At 46.5% G+C, this 17,804-nt stretch overlaps 1 protein-coding gene across 1 annotated transcript in view; it reads right to left on the bottom strand.

Annotated features, from left to right (window-relative positions):
* The window catches only part of MAMDC2 (MAM domain containing 2), a 142,293-nt gene that overhangs the window by 52,821 nt on the left and 71,668 nt on the right, over nucleotides 1–17,804 (bottom strand). Inside the window, exons 6-7 of the mRNA XM_045882234.3 lie at nucleotides 7,387–7,643; nucleotides 3,237–3,330 (exon numbers count right to left, since the gene is read on the bottom strand). Coding sequence (XP_045738190.1) covers nucleotides 3,237–3,330; nucleotides 7,387–7,643 — 351 coding nt within the window. The remainder of the gene's footprint in view (nucleotides 1–3,236; nucleotides 3,331–7,386; nucleotides 7,644–17,804) is intronic.

Genomic DNA, 17,804 nt, shown 5'->3' with positions numbered 1-17,804 from the left:
CTGGCACAGGGGTTTTATTTTAGCATGAGCCAGCCCAAAAGCAGGCTGAGACGGCTCAAAGCTGGCTTGGAGACAGAGTGAGTGGGACCTGGCGCCAGACGGAGCAGTCTTGCTGGAGCAGGGGCTGGGCCACTGACCAGGCTGTGGAGACGCTTGAGGTCTGAGCTAAGGCAACTATAGCTGTAACCAAGGCAACACCCGGAGCCAGGTTTCCAATCAGACATCAAACGGGCAGTGTGTTGTTAGGGAATGGGCGTAACTGGGATTTAGGCCCAGGCAGACATCCTTTGAGGAGTATATCCATGAATCCATGACTGTCAGGACCCTTCCAGTCCCTGGCCTGGGGGTGGGCTGGACCGAGGCCCCGAGAGGAGATTGGGCCTGAAGATGGCATAGCAGTGGGAGCTCTCAGTTTGGGGTTGGGCATCAAGATGGGATCTCTACAAGTGCATGGATTCACCTGTCAGCCATTTAAGGATTTACAGCCTAAAAGGAGAGCTTATTCCTACAGTCTAGGCGCTGGGCCAAACGTGGTGGTGGATGGGGAGGTCGTGGGTGGAAGAGGCTTGGAAAGGGAAGTGCCCTACCTCAAGCAGGTGGAGTGGGGAGGTCTCACTGTCCTCTGGTAGCATCCTGGGGGAATACTTGGGGAGTGACACGACACCGGTATTTAACACCTGTGACTCTATGATGGGTCCCAGGTTGGGAGCCTGGATTAACTCTAAGCCCAACCAGATGGTGGGAACGAGATGCTTCATATGTTGAAATAATTCCTGTCTCAGCCTTCTTGGGGAGATGAGGGAAGAAAATGCTAGATCCAGCTGGGAAAAGCAGAGACAACAAGTCTGGAGCTAGCCAAGATAAGGAAAAAAAATGTTGGCACCTGTTACGAAACAGAAGGGCATAAACTATTTGTGAAATGTGAGATGAAGTATGAAAAACGGAGGGCTCAGCGTCTAAGACTCAGAATCTGGCCCACAGCTGCTGAAGGAAAGGCATCAAGCAGGCTACTGCTCACCCCTTCACCAAGGCGGTGCCCTTTGCTGGTTCTCTTCAGTTTCAACCTGACGCTCTGGTCCCCAGCGAAGGGACAGGCGTATTTTGAAAGTTAAGTAAATAACATGAAGCCTCATGGACAAGCATTTTCTGTGTTCCATACTCTGCTAAGGCCTTCGCGGACATGAACTCATCATTTTCCTAACTGTGCAGAACAGATTCTTCTAATGTCGTCCCACAAATGTGGAAACAGAATCTCAGAGAGGTTAACATGCCCAAGGTCACCCAGTTGGTAAGTGGCAGGGTAGGGATGTGAATCCAAAGTCCTGGCTCAGGAGCATAACACTAGGATCACCCTATTAAACCATTTTAAAGCAAAGCTGCCAGGTGGGGAAGTTCTGAAAACCAGCATGGAGCCTGGCTAACCTAATTATGTGAAAATGTGAATTGTTGGTGGTCCCTGCAGAGGAAGGGTCTGTATGTGGGCTGAATTTTACAGACAAATAGTCCTTATTTTGCTGGAATCTTTCTTTTCTTTTCACCAGTCATTGGGAAAGCGCTCACACAGATTCTGTATCTTTTTAAAAAAGGGAGAGTGTTTCCAAACATTACTTGTAAGGTGGTTCAGTAGATACTGTGACCTCCCACCTGCCTCTTCACCCCACCGTCTACCCTGTGCAGATACTGAATAAACACCTCTTCTCCCCTATGAATAACTTGGAAATAGAAAAGTTCAATGTAAATGCCTAGTGACAAAGAGGAGAAACTTTCCAAAAATAATGATAAAGAGGTGAAATTACTATTAACATCACTGAAATATTAGCTGATGAGATAAGGGCACAGTCAGATTTTTGAGAAGCAAATTAATGTTGGTTTCTGTGTTCTGTCTAATTTAGAGACCCTTTGAATCTTGGGGTTACAGTTTGGATTAAATCATTTCAATGAACATATTTAAATACGCATATCTAGTCTGGTTCTGTTTCACTAGCTGTTTTTTTCTTTTTTAAAATTAGAATTAGTAAAAAATAATATTTGGTTTTAGCACATTAGAGTGTTTCTCTCTAACTTGGGGGTAACACTTTAGCTCAAGTAGAAAATACTATCTTTCTCAGTCCCCTTGCTTGTAGAATACATCTGAAGCTGTATGAAATTAGACACCAATTCTATCTTAAGTGAAGGTCAGACCACAAGCGCCAGGTTCAAAAATTTACTTCCCATGCTCTAAAAAACTCAGAATGAGGGCTCATTAATAAGATGGGACAACCACTGTCTCCCTGGGGCCTCTCAAAAAAAAAAAAAATCACTAAAAGGTAAGGTCAATTGCATTTATCTGGGTTATCATGAATACAGTGTCATCCTTCTTATTCTAGAACATTTGTTGTCTTCTCATTTCTTTTTTAAAAAAAATATTTATTTATTTGAGAGAGAGGGAGATAGTGAGAGAGAGCATGAGCCGGGGGGAGGGGGTTGGGGGGGAAAATTAAGCAGACTCCCTGCTGAGCAGGGGGCACGATCTGATGACCCTGAGATCATGACCTGAGCTGAAGGCAGACGCTTAACCGACTGCGCCACCCAGGTGCCCCTAGAACATTTGTTTTCTAATTTACTTTGAATTGATTTGCTTACTTGTTTTCCCAGAAAGTAAGAATTTCCTCTCTTTTCCAAACACCAAGTTTATGGAAATTACAAAATTGGCCAGGATAAAAGAATTTGAGGATTTACTTAGAAAGAGAAATTAAATTAAGTCCATGATATAAAAAATATCGTAAACCCTCATAGAGACGATGTACCGAATATTAACATCTTTAAACATGGAGACATTTATAGGTCTTGGGTACATAAAATTAGAAAGAGTTTTTATCATTCTACTTGGTAGAGTTTGAGTTTTTTCCACCTACTCAGCCACCTGGGTATGGATCTAAGATATCCTTTGAAGAGAAAGATGGGGAGGGAGTGTGTTCGTATTCTTCCATTTTCATTACCTAGTAGGTAGGGACGGCCAAAGCTCCTTAACACATGACAACTGGCCTGTGGTGTCAAAAAATTTAAATTCACTCTGTGAGGGGGAAAAAAAAGCATAATGTTGCAGAAAAATGACCATTCGATTAAATAATTTCGTAAAGGAGGAGTTAACAGGAGAGGTGAGAAAACTAGAAAGAATTAAATCAAGTCCTGACCCCAGGCAGCTACCAAGAAAGGAAAATTCCAGATGCGAGCCAGAAGAGAAAGAAAATGCTTACCTGTCTCATTCTGGCAGTGAACAGGAGAGAAAGAAATGTCATCCAGAGCAACATATCCTCCTTTAGGACCATTGAAAGCAACTTCAAAAATAACCTGCAGGGAAAGATGACAGATTGTTACAGGTTTACATATTTTCTGTCAGGCTTCAGAGCTCTTAACTATGATTTATGGATTTTTTAAAAAGATTTATTTATTTCAGAGAGAGAGAAAGGCAGAGGGAGAGAGTGAATCCCAAGCAGACTCCACACTGAGCGTGTAGTCCGACATGGGGTTCGATCTCATGACCCTGAGAGCATGACCTGAGCTTAAACCAAGAGTTGGACCCTCAATGGACTGAGTCATCCAGGGGCCCCTCTTAGTTATGATTTAAAATGATGTGGCCGGCAAGTCAGGTGATGGCAAGTTATAAGTGATTAGGAATCATGTTCCTAAATCTAGGGCAGCTCCCGACTTGATCCACAGTTTCTTGAAGGGGGAGGGAATACTAAGCCCTAAGTTGTATTTTATTGGTGGATTTTTCCCCTCACTTGAGTGTATATCACTCTCTGACAGAACCACAGACTCGACAATTTGCACGATGACCTTCAATTGAAGAAACAATAGGCTCCCTGCTGAAAGCAGGCCAGGCTCTCCAATTGCCCTTCACAGAGAACTAAGGTCCAGCAGGGTTCTTTCCCTTTTGCACACATGAAATTCTCTGTGAGGGGTGCCTGGGTGGCTCAGTCGTTAAGCGTCTGCCTTCGGCTCAGGTTGTGATCCCGGGGTCCTGGGATCGAGCCCCGCATCGGGCTCCCTGCTCTGCAGGGAGCCTGCTTCTCCCTCCCCCACTCCCCCTGCTTGTGTTCCCTCTCTCGCTGTGTCTCTCTCTGTCAAATAAATAAATAAAATCTTAAAAAAATAAAAAAGAAATTCCCTGTGAGGGTTCTGGACAAACATGCAGAATCAAAGAGGATGACCTGTTTGCTAAGGCGAAATCAGGCCCCAAATTCTAGGTATGGATGTCAGCATTTTAGCATGTCCAGGTACATCCAAATGGTCAGAAAGAACATGAGGTTGTTAATGAGTTCAACCCTTTCGTGTTTCTCCCTGCTCTGCCACCAGCTTCCACCCTGAGGTCAATCGACTACCTTCTGCCTGTGCCCAGGGGGATCGGGAGGGGTGCGCACAGCTCTGCACACAGTGGGGAGCATGGTGGGAAAACCGCCCCAGGGTGCAGCCCACTCTAATGAATTAACACGAGAAGATGCAGTGTTGGCAGGGGTGGAAACTCAGGCCAGACAGATGACATGAATGCATGACATGAGCTTGGTGTAATGCAGCAGGACAGGGTACAGACGGTCCTGAAATGGGGAACCCAAGCCTGGTCTTAAGGGGCGCCTGCTACTCCGCTTCCTCAATTGCTGACATGTAGGAGTTCAGGCCTGATGTGTCTGGACCTACCAAATCATCAAGAGGACTGGATCTCTAGATTGTTACTGGAAATCTTTGGATTTTTCAGTGCTGGCGATTTATCCAAACACTAAAACGAACGTGGAAAAACAAGGGACGCACAACCCACCACTCTAGCAGCCAGGCAAATCACTGTGGGCAAGATCTGACCCCTAGGTGTCTAGTTTTCAAACCTCTTCTAAAGAGAAGGGTGTCTTGGAGGCAGACAGACTAGAGTTCAAATCCCATTTCTGTCACTAGCAAGGTGACCTTAAATACCTTGCTAACCCTCTTAAGGCTTTGCCTTTGTTATTTATAAAACCGGCATAATAACCCCTACCTTGTAGGACTATTGAGAAGATTAAATGAGATGAAATATATATATAAAGCCCCTAGCATGGAGTCAGGTGCATCCTGAGCTCTGTACTAAATTCATGCGGATTTCTCCAGGTTGACCCCCTCTTCAATGCATATTCAGGTTTGAGCCTACTTAGCCGCTAATTAGCTCAAGCAGGTTCCTTCCCTCCTCTAGGTCTTAGTGTCTCCTGTCTCCGGTTTTGAAAGAAAGAGTGTGGACGAGATGGCCCAGTTCAGCTCAACAACAATGGTCCCATAGACACTTGGATTCTGCAAAATATAAGAGGGGCCCCGGAGATTTGTTGCTGGCAAAGGTGAGGGCTGGGAACAAAGGGGACAGATGTGGACCAGTGAGAAGGGGCAACGGAGTCCACAAACATAGCACAGGTCCGCGACGTTTCACTTTCAGGGTGCTCGCTGATCAAGTGAATGACAGAGCTTGATCTTACTGAGTAGGTGGGGTGAGAATGCTTCCAATCAGAATTTGTAAATCACAGCCCACGTGCCAGCATGTTCCCTCTTGTTCGGAAAAGGGGGTCTCAGATGTTTGCTTTCCTTTTTAAAATTCATTTGAGAATCTGGTGACATTAAATTCCCTGGGTTCTGCAGAGTATTTAGTTCCTTTGGCGGCAATTTCCAGTAGCAGCATCGTGAGTTAGATTGCTGGAGCAAAAGCACACACATGAGAACCAAAAGCATACATATTGAAGTGGGGTAGTGTCCAGAATTGCGACTTTTCAAGCACTGATATAAAAGAAAATTCAGCAAAGTCTCACTCATACAAATCCTGCCCAGGGAGTTTATGGTCAGATGGAAGGAGTTTGCAAAGAGACTGTCGTCACTGCGTGTGTGACTCATTTGACTTTAATAGAAGGAAAAGTTTCTGAAACAGTATGTGCATTTCTTTTCCACCTTATAACCCAAACGCAGAAAATTTTCCACTGGGCTGCAAGAGCAAACCACGGCCTCGTCAGACTTGGGGATAGGAAAGAGCGCACGGCCTGCAAAAGGCATGGTGCTCTCTCTGGAGCTGTGGGTTGGGGGGGCCGGAGGGGATCTGAAGGGAGTATGGGGAGTGGCAGGCCTGACTTCAGTAGACAGAACATGTCACCGACCAATCCGATGCCAACGCTCTCCGAAGCTCCACGTCAGGTGAGCCAATGACCCCACCCAGAAGCATGGAGAGAAGAATCCACCTCTTCTGCACTCTAAAGGGAACCATAGGAGCTATTACCAAAGGCACAAAGCACAAACTAGGGGATGTTAACAAACCTGTGGTAACTAAGACTCTATGTAGAGCTCCAAATCTGCAACCACAATGGTGCACCCACTGATTCTAGGGGTCCTCTGGGGTCCTCGGACAGAGCTGGGCCTCTGCCTTCAGCTCTAGGTCCGATTTGAGTCCAGGACTTTCCTAAGTGCCTGGCACTCACCAGCTGTGTGACCTAGATAAAAAATAGCAAACTGCTTGGGCTCTCTTTTTCCTCCTTCCTTATCTGCAATGTGGGGATAATTTTATCTACTTTGGGTTGTTGTAAGTACTGGAATACACACATAAAAAGAGATATGTATTAATATACATGCTTAGAAAATAGGCCCGCAATGATGAACACCAAAATGTTAGTGTTCTCATCCTTGCAGGCTCAGCCTGGGTGGTTTGAGTTTGTTTTGCTTTCCCGGATTTTCTAATTCTTCTGCACTGGATATTTATCACTCATGCAACTGTAAAAAGTTTTAAAACTAAAGCACCCAGCCTTGTTTCAAACTGGGGTCACAATGATAAATCTTTCTAATACTGAGGACATTATTTATACTGTAAAGGAGGAAAGAAGAAAATAAGTTGGCTTTTTTTTTCTTCTTCTTCCTCCTCCTCCTCCCCCTCCCCCTCTCCCTCCTTCTCCTTCTCCTTCTCCTTCTCCTTCTCCTTCTCCTTCTCCTTCTTCTTCTTCTCCTCTATCTCTAGAAAGTCTCTTCCCTCAAGTAAGGGAAAGGTTCATCCCTGCTCTGAGGAATGGAAGTTCAAGGGTGGGTTTCACCCTAGAGGGCATTCCTCTCTTTTGAAGTCACGACCACAGTGCAGGTTGAGAGGGCATGTGCGCCCAAGAAATGTCGTTGATGGACTGGATTTTCCCTATTTGTCCTTGGGGAAAACAGTCTTGGTAGAAAGCAGAAAGATGCAGGGAAAAGAGGAAGAGGGAGAAGCAGAGGGGGCCCATGGAAGGAAAGGGAAGATGAAGATGGACACACAACAGAGAAGAACGGAGCACTGTGGCCGGTGTCTCCCGATCGGCAGACGAACGAGTCGGCAGCACCCCCGCACAGGGCACAGCGGTGAGGCCAGGGCGCACCTGCCTCCATACCCACCTCCATGGGGTACGGCGCGCTGAACTCCACCTCAGCCAGATTCCAGGCAGCATTCCCTGGCTGGCCCACTTTCCAGATTTCCTCGTAAAGGCCGGCCCCATCCCGAGTATAGAGGGAGAAGCTATTGTCATTCCCCTGCTGGAGTTGGTAATAAAACGACAGGCAGCCGGACATGGGGGCCGTGGTCTTCGGGGAGATGAGCTGCGCCACCTCCTGGAAGTGCTTGACATACACCGAGTCCACGTACATGTAGTGGCCTGAAAATCACACGGACAGGACACGCAGTGTAAGACGGGCTGGGAGGGGCGTGGTTGCAGGTGACACAGTGCGATGCTGGGATTGACTTCAACACAATCCAGGGGCAGGGGTGGCAAGGACGTGGAGGAGTTATGGCCACAAGACGTTTGACCAGGGGTCCACGGGTATTGGGCTGGAAGGGGAGTGTGAGGAGTTCAAAGGTGCTCTGCTAAATCCAAGCCAAGAACTGTCCGTTCTCTTTGCCTCACTTGTGGTTGAAGTAAAATACACATATACGAAGTACTGGAATTTTCACAAGCTGAACGCAGCTGTGGAAAGAACCAGAACATGACCCCAGGAGGCCCCCCTCCTCCCAGGCCTTCTGTGAGTTACAGGATTTCCAAGAACATACCAAGCATACCATCTGTTCCTAAAGGGGCACAGAGGGACCTACCTTCCTGTACATCTTTACAATATACACAAAAAGTCAGCGAGTCTTCTTTGAGCAAAACTAAGATTTTTGACTTCAAACTGGATGACAAGCTTTGCCTCTTTAACAGAACATGTAGCCACAGTTGGGATTTGGGAGGTTGGACTTGGGACACCGCTCTTGGCGAGGTCTTGGTGGGCTCTGGGCCTGGAGGCTGACCTCTGTTAGAGGCATTTTGGTGAAAGAGAGGAACCAGGAGGCCAGAATGGGGGGAGCCTGGATTTGGCATTGAAGAGACCTGAGGTCGAGTCCTGCTGGGACCTCAAGCAAGTTACTGAATATCTCTGGGCTTCAATGTCCTAATCTCTACAGGGAGAACCAAATACTTCCCTCCTGGGGCTAGTTCGAGCATTACATGAGATTATGCATGTGACATGCTTAGCGTGGGCTTGGCACATTGTAACTGCCTAACGCAATTACAATGAACTAAAGGAATGTCATTAATGATTTTGGTACCATGGCTTCCCCACTGTCTGTTCCGTGTAAAGAGTCATTGTCATTATTGGCAATTAAAGCTGCAGTGATGGAGGGCTGTATTGTAGCTTCGATAGAATGACCTTTCTATTTGTAAGTTCAGAACAACTATAGCTTAGTATCTTTGTTTTATTGCATGGTGCCTGATTAGTAACAACTCCTTGTATCCTCAACACACTAGCAGTAAAGGTAGTAGGAAGACCATATACCTGCATAGACCGGACACCTGCTTTACATCTCGCACAGCACATGATTATTTAAAGCACAGATAGTCTCAGAAAGGTCCTTGCCTCAAATGGCAGAGGGGAGAGGTGGGTAAATCAAGGCTCGCTTTCTCCTGGCGGCAAATTGTTCGACCCCCCTGAATCACCTCCCTTGTTTAACTATAATTTCTCTTATAGTTAGACAAGACATGCAACCGTGAATGAATAGAGATCACAAACTCAGATGACCAAGGGGCCAACATGATCAAGTATACCACTGAGGCAGAGTGGGTTCTGGGAGGAAATCGAGGGATGCATTCGTTGCCAACATCTGAAATCATATTTCATTAGCAACAAGAAACAGCAATCAAGCTTCTGTTCGGAAACATCGGAAAATCAGGTTGCGCTGAACCCACATTCCGAGCTGCCACCACCAGCGGGTGGCCCAGAGTGGCAGTCCCCACCCCTTGTGGGCTGCGCTCTCTAGCTCAGGACTGAGTGTATCCATCCCTCTGCTCCCAGCTGGTGCCCTGACATCCAGCCCGGCACCTCAGGCTTTTCCCACTGAAGCTCAAAATCTAAATTTTCATAGCAAATCTATCCATTTCAAAATGATACCCCCTATCTGAGTTTGCTAGGGTTGCTATAATGAAGTACCACAAACTAGGTGGCTTAAACAACTGAAATTGATTCTTTCTCCCCAGCTCAGGAGGCTAGAAGTCCCAGATCAAGGTGTCAGCGGGATTGGTTCCTTGTTCCAAGGACCGTGAAGGAGAATCTGTTCCAAGGCTCCCTCCTATCATCTGTGGTTTGCTGGCAATTTTTGGCCTTCCTTGGCTAATAAAGCTCTGCCTTCATATTCACATGGTGTTCTCCCTTTGTACAGGTCTCTCTCTGTGTCTAAATCCGCCCCCCCCCCAACTTTTATAACTACACTAGTCATATTGGATTAGGGACCTACTTCGGTATGACCTCATCTTAACTAATCACATCTGCAACAACCCTACTGCCAAATAAGGTCACATTCTGAAGTCCTGGGGGGCAGGGGGCGGTTAGGACTTCAACATATGGTTTGGAGGAAACACAGTTCAACCCATAACACCCACCACTGCAATTTTTTAAACTCTGTCTCTGCCAAATAAGCATATCTGCAGGCTGGAAACAGCTGAGGGGCTCTCACTTTGCTGACTCTGGCAAGGGATTTTAAAGGACGAATCAGAATGTCAGACTGAACAGAATCAGAGAAACTCTGAACCGGAAGGAAGGCCATGCCTCCCCCACCCAAGCTCCAGTGCCCACGGGAGCACTGCGGGGGGAAGGGGGGACAGCCAGCCCCCCCAGAATACTTTACTAATAGAGAACACATGCGACCAGCTAGCCTCCATAACACCCCTTTGCTCACCGAGAGCTCTTGCGTCAGAGGCAGAGAGGGAGTGTTGAATGCTCTTTGTAACCTGTCTTCCAATGAAACAGAATCCCTTTCCAAGATACGTGTGTGGGGGCTGGGCCTGGGTAGAGGAGAGACCTAATATTTTGTTTCCTTGGTTCTTCATTGTGGGGGCCATGGAGGTGGCATGTGACTCCCCTTCAGGTGAACTTGCTGCAGGGAGCACAGCTGGCTGACAGCTTCCAGCTGCCTCACCTCTGGACCCACATCAGCGCTTGTGCCAAGGCCAAGTACACTGGGCTGTTCTCAGCTGGTGACTAGGCAGAACAGGATTAGCAGAGCGGGGCCATTCCGCCTGAGGGGGGCTCTTCAGCAGCCGCCCCCCCCCCCCGCAGCCTGGCCTTTCCCTCCCAGGTGTCAGTCTTCTCTGCCGTGCTGGAGGCCCTCCCTAGCCAGCGCCACGTTATGACTTTTGTGGGCCCTAGGCCCTTTGGCCGCTGTGGGTCCATGCCTCCTTAAAAAATATTAAGCATTCTATTTTATGACTGCGTTGGTATAAAGATGAACATAATTTAGGCCGGACTGATTATTTTATTTGTTATTAGCACGTTCATTTTTTTTCTTCCGATTTTAGAATAAATAAGATGAAAACATTCTCATGGACCCTAAAAATGTCCTGGCCCCTAGGCACTGTGGCTACTCTGCCTAACAGATACATTGACCTGGGCCCCAGTGACTCCAGCTCTCTCCTCCTTATCCTTCACGGCCGATAAATCTCTTCCTCACCCAGTCCAAGCTTAGGGTCTTCTTCCTGGAGGACCCAAACTGACGCAGCCACGAAGGGGGAACTCACTCCACCAAGGGTGAGGAGCACCTCCAAGACGTCTGGGAGATTCTCGGTGAATCCAGAAGACGTCGCAATCCACTTGGAGGCATTCATAATACTTGCGGAGTGCGCGGCAACTGGGCTTACAGAAATGTCCCCGTCCCATTAGGAACCCATCTTCCTCACAGCTGACAGATATCTGACAGTCTTCTTTAAAGGCCAGTTACTCACCCGCTGTGTGGATGCTATTTTAATTCCTGAATTTGCCGGTAAAGTGCTTCATTAACAGCTCATGCACAAGGGAGCCAAAGTCACATTTCTGATCCCAAAACCATCCAGCAAACACAATGTGACATGCCCACAGTGAGTCAGAGAGGCTGCTGGTGCTGAGACCAGGACTGCTGACACCAAGTCTCCTCTGGAGCCATAGACTAGACCACATTCTGTTGCTTACCCGCCCCCCCCCCCCATCATTCAGTTGTTGCCAAAGTTAGATACTATTTACCGACAATCTGAGTAAGACTTTCTCACTGGGAAACCAAAGGTAGCTGGCTCATCTCAGCTGAAGGGGTGGGGATGACTCAGAAATCACCAGGTGTCTGCCCAGGATGCCAGGCTGGAGGAACAACGCCCAGCCCAGGCTCAGTATCATTGGATATGACCAACGCTGAGGAAGAAGAGCAGATGTTTGGGTGAATGCAGGCACCGTTTTGTGCACCTTTCCAAGGGGAATGAAGAAGTGGGCCTGGAATTCTTGGGAAATTATGTCTCTCATGCTTGGTATTATGAGAATGTTCCTGCCCAGTTCAATGAGGCCAAACTTTCTATCTGGCCCAGGGTTCTAGGGCCTGCAGAATACCTGGGAGAGGCAATTTATCCAATCCTTTCAGTAGGACGAAACTAGGTATTGGTGGACCCTAGATGTACCAATCCTATAACTAACCAAATCTTTGGGGGGGATCCTGCAGGCCACAAAGATTTGTAAGTATTCAGACTTTAACTGTAAATGAAAGAGTCTATGAAGGGGCCATGAGTTCTCCATACAATTAAACATCGAGAAGTTCACTGCCAGTCCCCTGGTCATTGCTGCTTACTCAGACTCGTGGAGCCAGTCTATCCTTCCCTAATTCTGGATTATACACAAAGAGGCTTCAGCTTCTAGGGGAAAAAAAAAAACCAAACAAACAATTTCCAATTCTGTCGAAAGATCAGAATCTCAGTGATGCCAGCCAAAGGCCCCATCTGGGGTCATGCCCGCGGTGACGGCACATGATTACTTGCTTCCCTTTATGTAGCAGCCCACTGTAGGTTCGCTCAACGGTTCATGTGCAACCAGGGGGTCTCTTTTAGGCAGCCATTTTCCCTTGAATTAGGAAAAAAAAACTTTGAGGGCAGTTCCTGAACTTCTATTTTCAAACAGTCTGGCTATCCCGCATTCCACAAAAATCGATGCCAAGGCATCCTCTGACTCAGCTGGGACTCGGCCTTGTCCGCCATGCTTGTGCTCTAGTTGTGACGTGTGTCTACATCCGTGTCATACTGTCTCCTGGGTCAGGGGGGAAGCACCGTCTGAAGAAACACAGGCCAGCTGGAAAACCCCACTGGTCTACTGCCGCCGTGAGGAGACAGCACCCAAATCGGGAGGTCATCACGCCTGCTCGCCCCGTCTACCATCTACGAACCCAACACTCATCTTCGTGGATCTTTAGTTCTAAGGGTTTGGGTAAGTTTCACTACAGTAGAGTCAGGCTCTAGTCTTTTTATACAGCTTTCAGAGATGACAGAAATGTAATAAATGGGCACAAAGTGGGATGTCTCCCAGTCTCTGCTAAGAATTCAGTGCCAAGAGCGATGGGAGACAAGTACTGCTGTTCTGTGGTACCCTCCCATCCCTGTGGCCTATGTTACATTGTGGCAACCGGGGGTCTAAGCCAACCCCACCAGGCTGATCCCTCCTCAGCCCTCCAGCCTGAATATATAAGGCCAAAGAAGGATCCGAGAGATCGTAGACAGAGTCTCTTTGGCGACAGGTGTCCCGGAGCTAACCCGTCGTGGGTTTTCTTTTGACCCCCCCCAAGGGAACAGCAAGGGATAGCTTCCCCTTTCTTATTCTGATCCAAGAGAAGAGGCTTAAAGGAACCAGGTGTGGAGAGAGTGGAGGAGGGAAACCACCCTCTAACCTCACCCTGACCCACACTTGGCAGAAATTCCTGAATTCTTCAACTGCCCTGGGCCTCAAGAGAGGAGGGTGCTCAGGGGTTTCTTGGGAGAACTTAATCACTGATAACTGGGGTTTGCGGGGTACAAAGGCTGGTGCCTGGCTCTTGGCTGTATACATCTAGAAGCAAGACGTCTGTAGGGACCTGTGGGGGCAGAGTGGAGAGAAAGGATTTTGTGGCCAACAAGTAGTAACTTTCAGAGTCCGGTGGGGAAAAGATTTGAGTTTTCCCTTAGCCTAAGTGGGCAACTCAGAAGGGGCTAGAATGTCTTGAAAGGACTCTTCTCAAAAGAACTGCATGCAGGTGGTAACTCCAACAGGGGCTGGCGTGGTGTAGCATTGCTTCTAGGTGCTAAAGGGACTCACAGATGGCCAGCTGGAGAGTGCATCATCCCTATCTGGGAGTAGTGAGGTGGGGTTCCCCACTGGTAGTGAGAGAAATGGGCAGCACGTGGCCACCTGCAGTATAAAGGTCATGAACTCCAGCTTCAACAGCACTGGTCACATAAGATCCTTTGTCCCCTTCCCTTCCTTTTCTGTTCCACTGTTACACCTCCTTCCAACCCTGAAGGAACCAGCAGCAGCACAGGGAGTGGGAGAAGAGGAAGGGGGAGAGCCAAGGAAGTATGAAGAGAAATAAAGCCCAAACCCTTCTCTTTATGGCTCCACCATGCTTTGGTCTGGGGGAGATTTGAATCGGATGAGATGCTGGAGTTTTGACTGGACTGAACTGAACCCCTGAAAAGGAGGCTGTTAGTTCATACTTGAAGTGCCCAGAAAGCTAACGTAAGTCATCCAAGGACAGGGAAAGGTGAATGACAGAGCCTGCACAAAGGTGATGGTGAGAAAATTCATAAAGTTGCTTCCCTACTGAGAGCGTATGCAAGGAACCAAATGGATCAATGCAGAGAGTAAATGAACAGTGCTGTTAAGAGGATGCTTGAGCTCAGTCTGAACTGAAAGGAGAAGAGAATGCCGTGAATTATGGAAAGATGCTCCATCCACCTCACAGCCTTGGAGGGAATAAAATCATTCTGATCTTAATTTAGGTTTTGAAACCTTGCTCAACTCCCTGAGTGGCACCCTAAGCACATATGATTTTTAAGATCTCAGCAAAGAAACTGATTTCCCTCCTTATTTTCCCAGTAATTATCTTCTTTTGGCCAAGGCAGGTGGGAAACAGTAATGATCTGGGCTATCAGTAGGTTACCTCCTGAAAGATTTTTGTTTCACTTCATAAAATATTAACAGAGAAAAAAAATCCATATGTGACGAATCGGAATTGGGCGACAAAAAGAAGGATAATATCCCATCCCCTCCAATATTCCCAAGATGTCCCACAAGAGCTCTGACTGCATTATTAGCCATTTCCACCCTGAGACAAACATTTGGAGACAGAGTGCTCATTTGAAAAACTTGACTCATGGTCTGGGGTTAACTGTTAAAAATACATGGCCAAAAGCAGGAAAATTCATATACGCATTGCATTTTTCAGACACCACATTCACTCTTCCTTCTTCTATGACACAAAGGCCAGAGCCCTCCAGGGAAGACGTCCCTCAACCTTTTGCGTAACTCTAAGCAGGCACAGGGCTTTGCTCGCCCCTCCGTTCACCTCCCTGGTTTTTCCCTGAAAGCAAAGGCATAAGCTGCTTCCAGTATATGAATGAACATGAGATGAATTTTTTTTTTTTTTTGAGCAAAATCTGCTGCTGTGGGCAGACATCTGAACCATTTAATCTTTACTTTGCCACCCAAATTGATAGAGCTCAGGAAAAATCAATATACCCAGCTGAAGGCAAATGTATGAAGAAAGGCAATCCCTCCCTTATTCAGAGCACTGGAGGGTTTTTTGTTTTTTGTGTTTTTTTTTTGTTCCCCCAAGAGCGATTCTGGTCAAAACTCTGAGTCCTATGGGCTTTTCAAGGAAAATATCTGAGAATCTCTAGAACTCATCTGTTTTAGCTCCATCTCCTATAGGAAGAAGTCTTATATAGGAGTCCACGTGGGAGGAGTGTGAGAGAGTGTGTGTGTGTGTGTGTGCACGCATGTGTATACATGTGCATTGGGTGAGGAGGAAATGGTTGTCTGGCTACAACTGGCCAAAATATCAGTGTAAAAGTTCAAGAGGAATTGGAAAGAAATAGCAGAGACCTGGGAGAAGCGAGTAGAATGTAGGCACCCAGGCTTCTGGCTATGAGCAGGAACATAATCTAGGTCTAGTGCTACTCTGCCATCATCTTATATCTCGGCATTCTCAAATACTCCCCAACCACAGAATAAAGTATCCACCCTCAGGCCTGTATACATTTGCATATGCTGTACTTCTTATCCATCTAGCCAAATTCCAGTTCTGAGATGACTTCTTCTAGAAAGCTTTCCCTGAACCCCAAAACCAAGGTGATCTTTCACTTTTCTGTGGTCCCCTATCTTTTATTTTACATCTCTGTTAGTCATGCATCATTGTGCATGTTTACAGAGCATTTTGGTATTTGAATAATTTGTGCAATGTCATAATATAAATTAACATAGAATTGTATTAAAGGCACTGAGAAGTCCTGAAATAAAGAAGTCTGTTTAGCTTTCTTTAGTTAGGGTTTCCCCAGTTTATTTTTCCCCCCAGTTACAATGAGTGGTGAATTTGGAGATTTTGATGTACAGCATTAGGAGTAAAACACTAGAACTCAAAGGCATCTTAGAGATCATGGGATTCAAATTCTTCATTTGCAAACAGGTCAGTGGAGACCCTGAGAAGTCGAGGGATTGCCCAAGGCAATCTGGCACTTGGATAACTTGGCTTGGAGCACAAGTGTTGAATTCCTAGCCTGGTCCTCTTTCTCTGTCCCTTGTTGACACAGATGTGGGCAGAATGTTCCATGGTCACAAATGAGAGTGAGGAAGGTCTAGGGCTGATGCACTCCTCAGAGGATGGATGACATTCAAGTGACACAGTCAGATGGATGATTTGTCAGTAGGACACAGATCTGCTGTCTCTCCCCGGAAATAGGTGTCTCCCTAGCCAACTGGTCCTCATCATCATTGAGGATAAAAAATGATATGGGAGCCTGTGGTCTCAGTCAGTGGAGCATGTGACTCTTGATTTTGGGGTCGTGAGTTCAAGCTCCACGCTGGGTATAGAGATTACTTAAAAAAGAACATCTTTTAAAAAAAGAAAGAAAAATGATGCACTGAACACATAGTCATTAAATCATGATATTGGTTACTCAGAGGCTCTGACTCTGGAACTAATTTTTAAGTGATTTGGGGAAAGTTCTCCAACAGTTCCCCACATTTAAGTTTGGATACCTGTGATAATGACCCCAGGGATTAATACAATCTTTCAAGATTCTCTCTACTCCCTGTACTATATTCTTAAGATATGGCAGAATGTTATGTAAGTTGTCCTATTCCTTGAAACAAAGCTTTCAAGAGTTGGTAACATTTTTTTTTTATTTTTAAAATACTTTATTCATTTGGGAGAGAGACAGAGAGAGCACAGAGAGGCAGAGGGAGAGGGAGAAGCAGGCTCCCCGCTGAGCAGGGAGCCCAATGTGGGACTCGATCCCAGGACCCTGGGATCATGACCTGAGCCGAAGGCAGATGCTTATCCAACTGAGCTGCCCAGGTGCCCCCATTTTGTTGTTTTGAATGAACCCAGTTGTTATTTAAAATACTCATGCAGATTCATGGACTAATCTGTCATGCTAGGTTATCACCCACTCCACGCATGACACTTACAGGGCTTCCTACAATGGCCACAAGTGGAGATGGGCTCTCTGTCTGTAGAGCCAAAATATGGAGATATATATAGAGAGAGAACTCCAATCTTTTGTCATTTCCAAAAGTGCTAACCCTTACTTTTAGAAGAAGGAAGTGAAAATGTTTTGTCTTTTTCTAATCTCAATTATTTATGTAAGTGACCTTAGATGTACCTAAAGAAATCATTTCTGGGGTATTTTTAGTTCTCTTGTTCTACCATTTGGTCCTCTGTTTACTGAGATAATCACTGTCTGGCTAACCAAACTAAATACACTGCTGTGATCGCATCTCTCCTTGCTCAAAGACCTCCAAAGGCCTCCTGTTGTCAACAGAGTAAAGTTAAAATCTCTTTCCTGGCACTTGAGGCCTTTTAGAAGTTGCCCCTACACTGCTTTCCCAATCATATCTCTCCCTCTGGTACCCTTGTGATTGCTACCATGTATCACGGCTCCAGCCCTCTCCTGTCTCTGCCTGTCAAAGTTATAACCATCCCTCAACGCAGTTGACTTCTTTCATCATCATGTCTTCTTGAACGTCCAAGCAGTTACATGATCTCTCTTGTCTCTGAATACCCAGCACTCTTCTTTTTTTGATGTAAATGGGGGGACCACTCTTAGAGCACTTGACACATGCTACCTTGTCTTACACCCATGTGTGATAGAAATCCTTTTCCCTTTCTCGAATGTATGTTCTTTGAACCTGGGCAAGGACCATAGGGAATGTACCATTTTATTGCTGTTTTCCCAACCAGACCCAATACAGGGTCAAATGAATGAAAATGCTAGATCCAAAGTTGGATTTGTCTTAACAGGTAAGCCCAGGAG

This window comes from Mirounga angustirostris, unplaced genomic scaffold (assembly GCF_029215605.1).
Source record: "Mirounga angustirostris isolate CCGP_5_RB_7025 unplaced genomic scaffold, mMirAng1.0.hap1 SCAF_15, whole genome shotgun sequence".
In the NCBI taxonomy this organism is placed as follows: domain Eukaryota; kingdom Metazoa; phylum Chordata; class Mammalia; order Carnivora; family Phocidae; genus Mirounga; species Mirounga angustirostris.
Note: the sequence above shows the minus strand (reverse complement) of the source record. Positions and strands in the feature narration are given on the sequence as shown.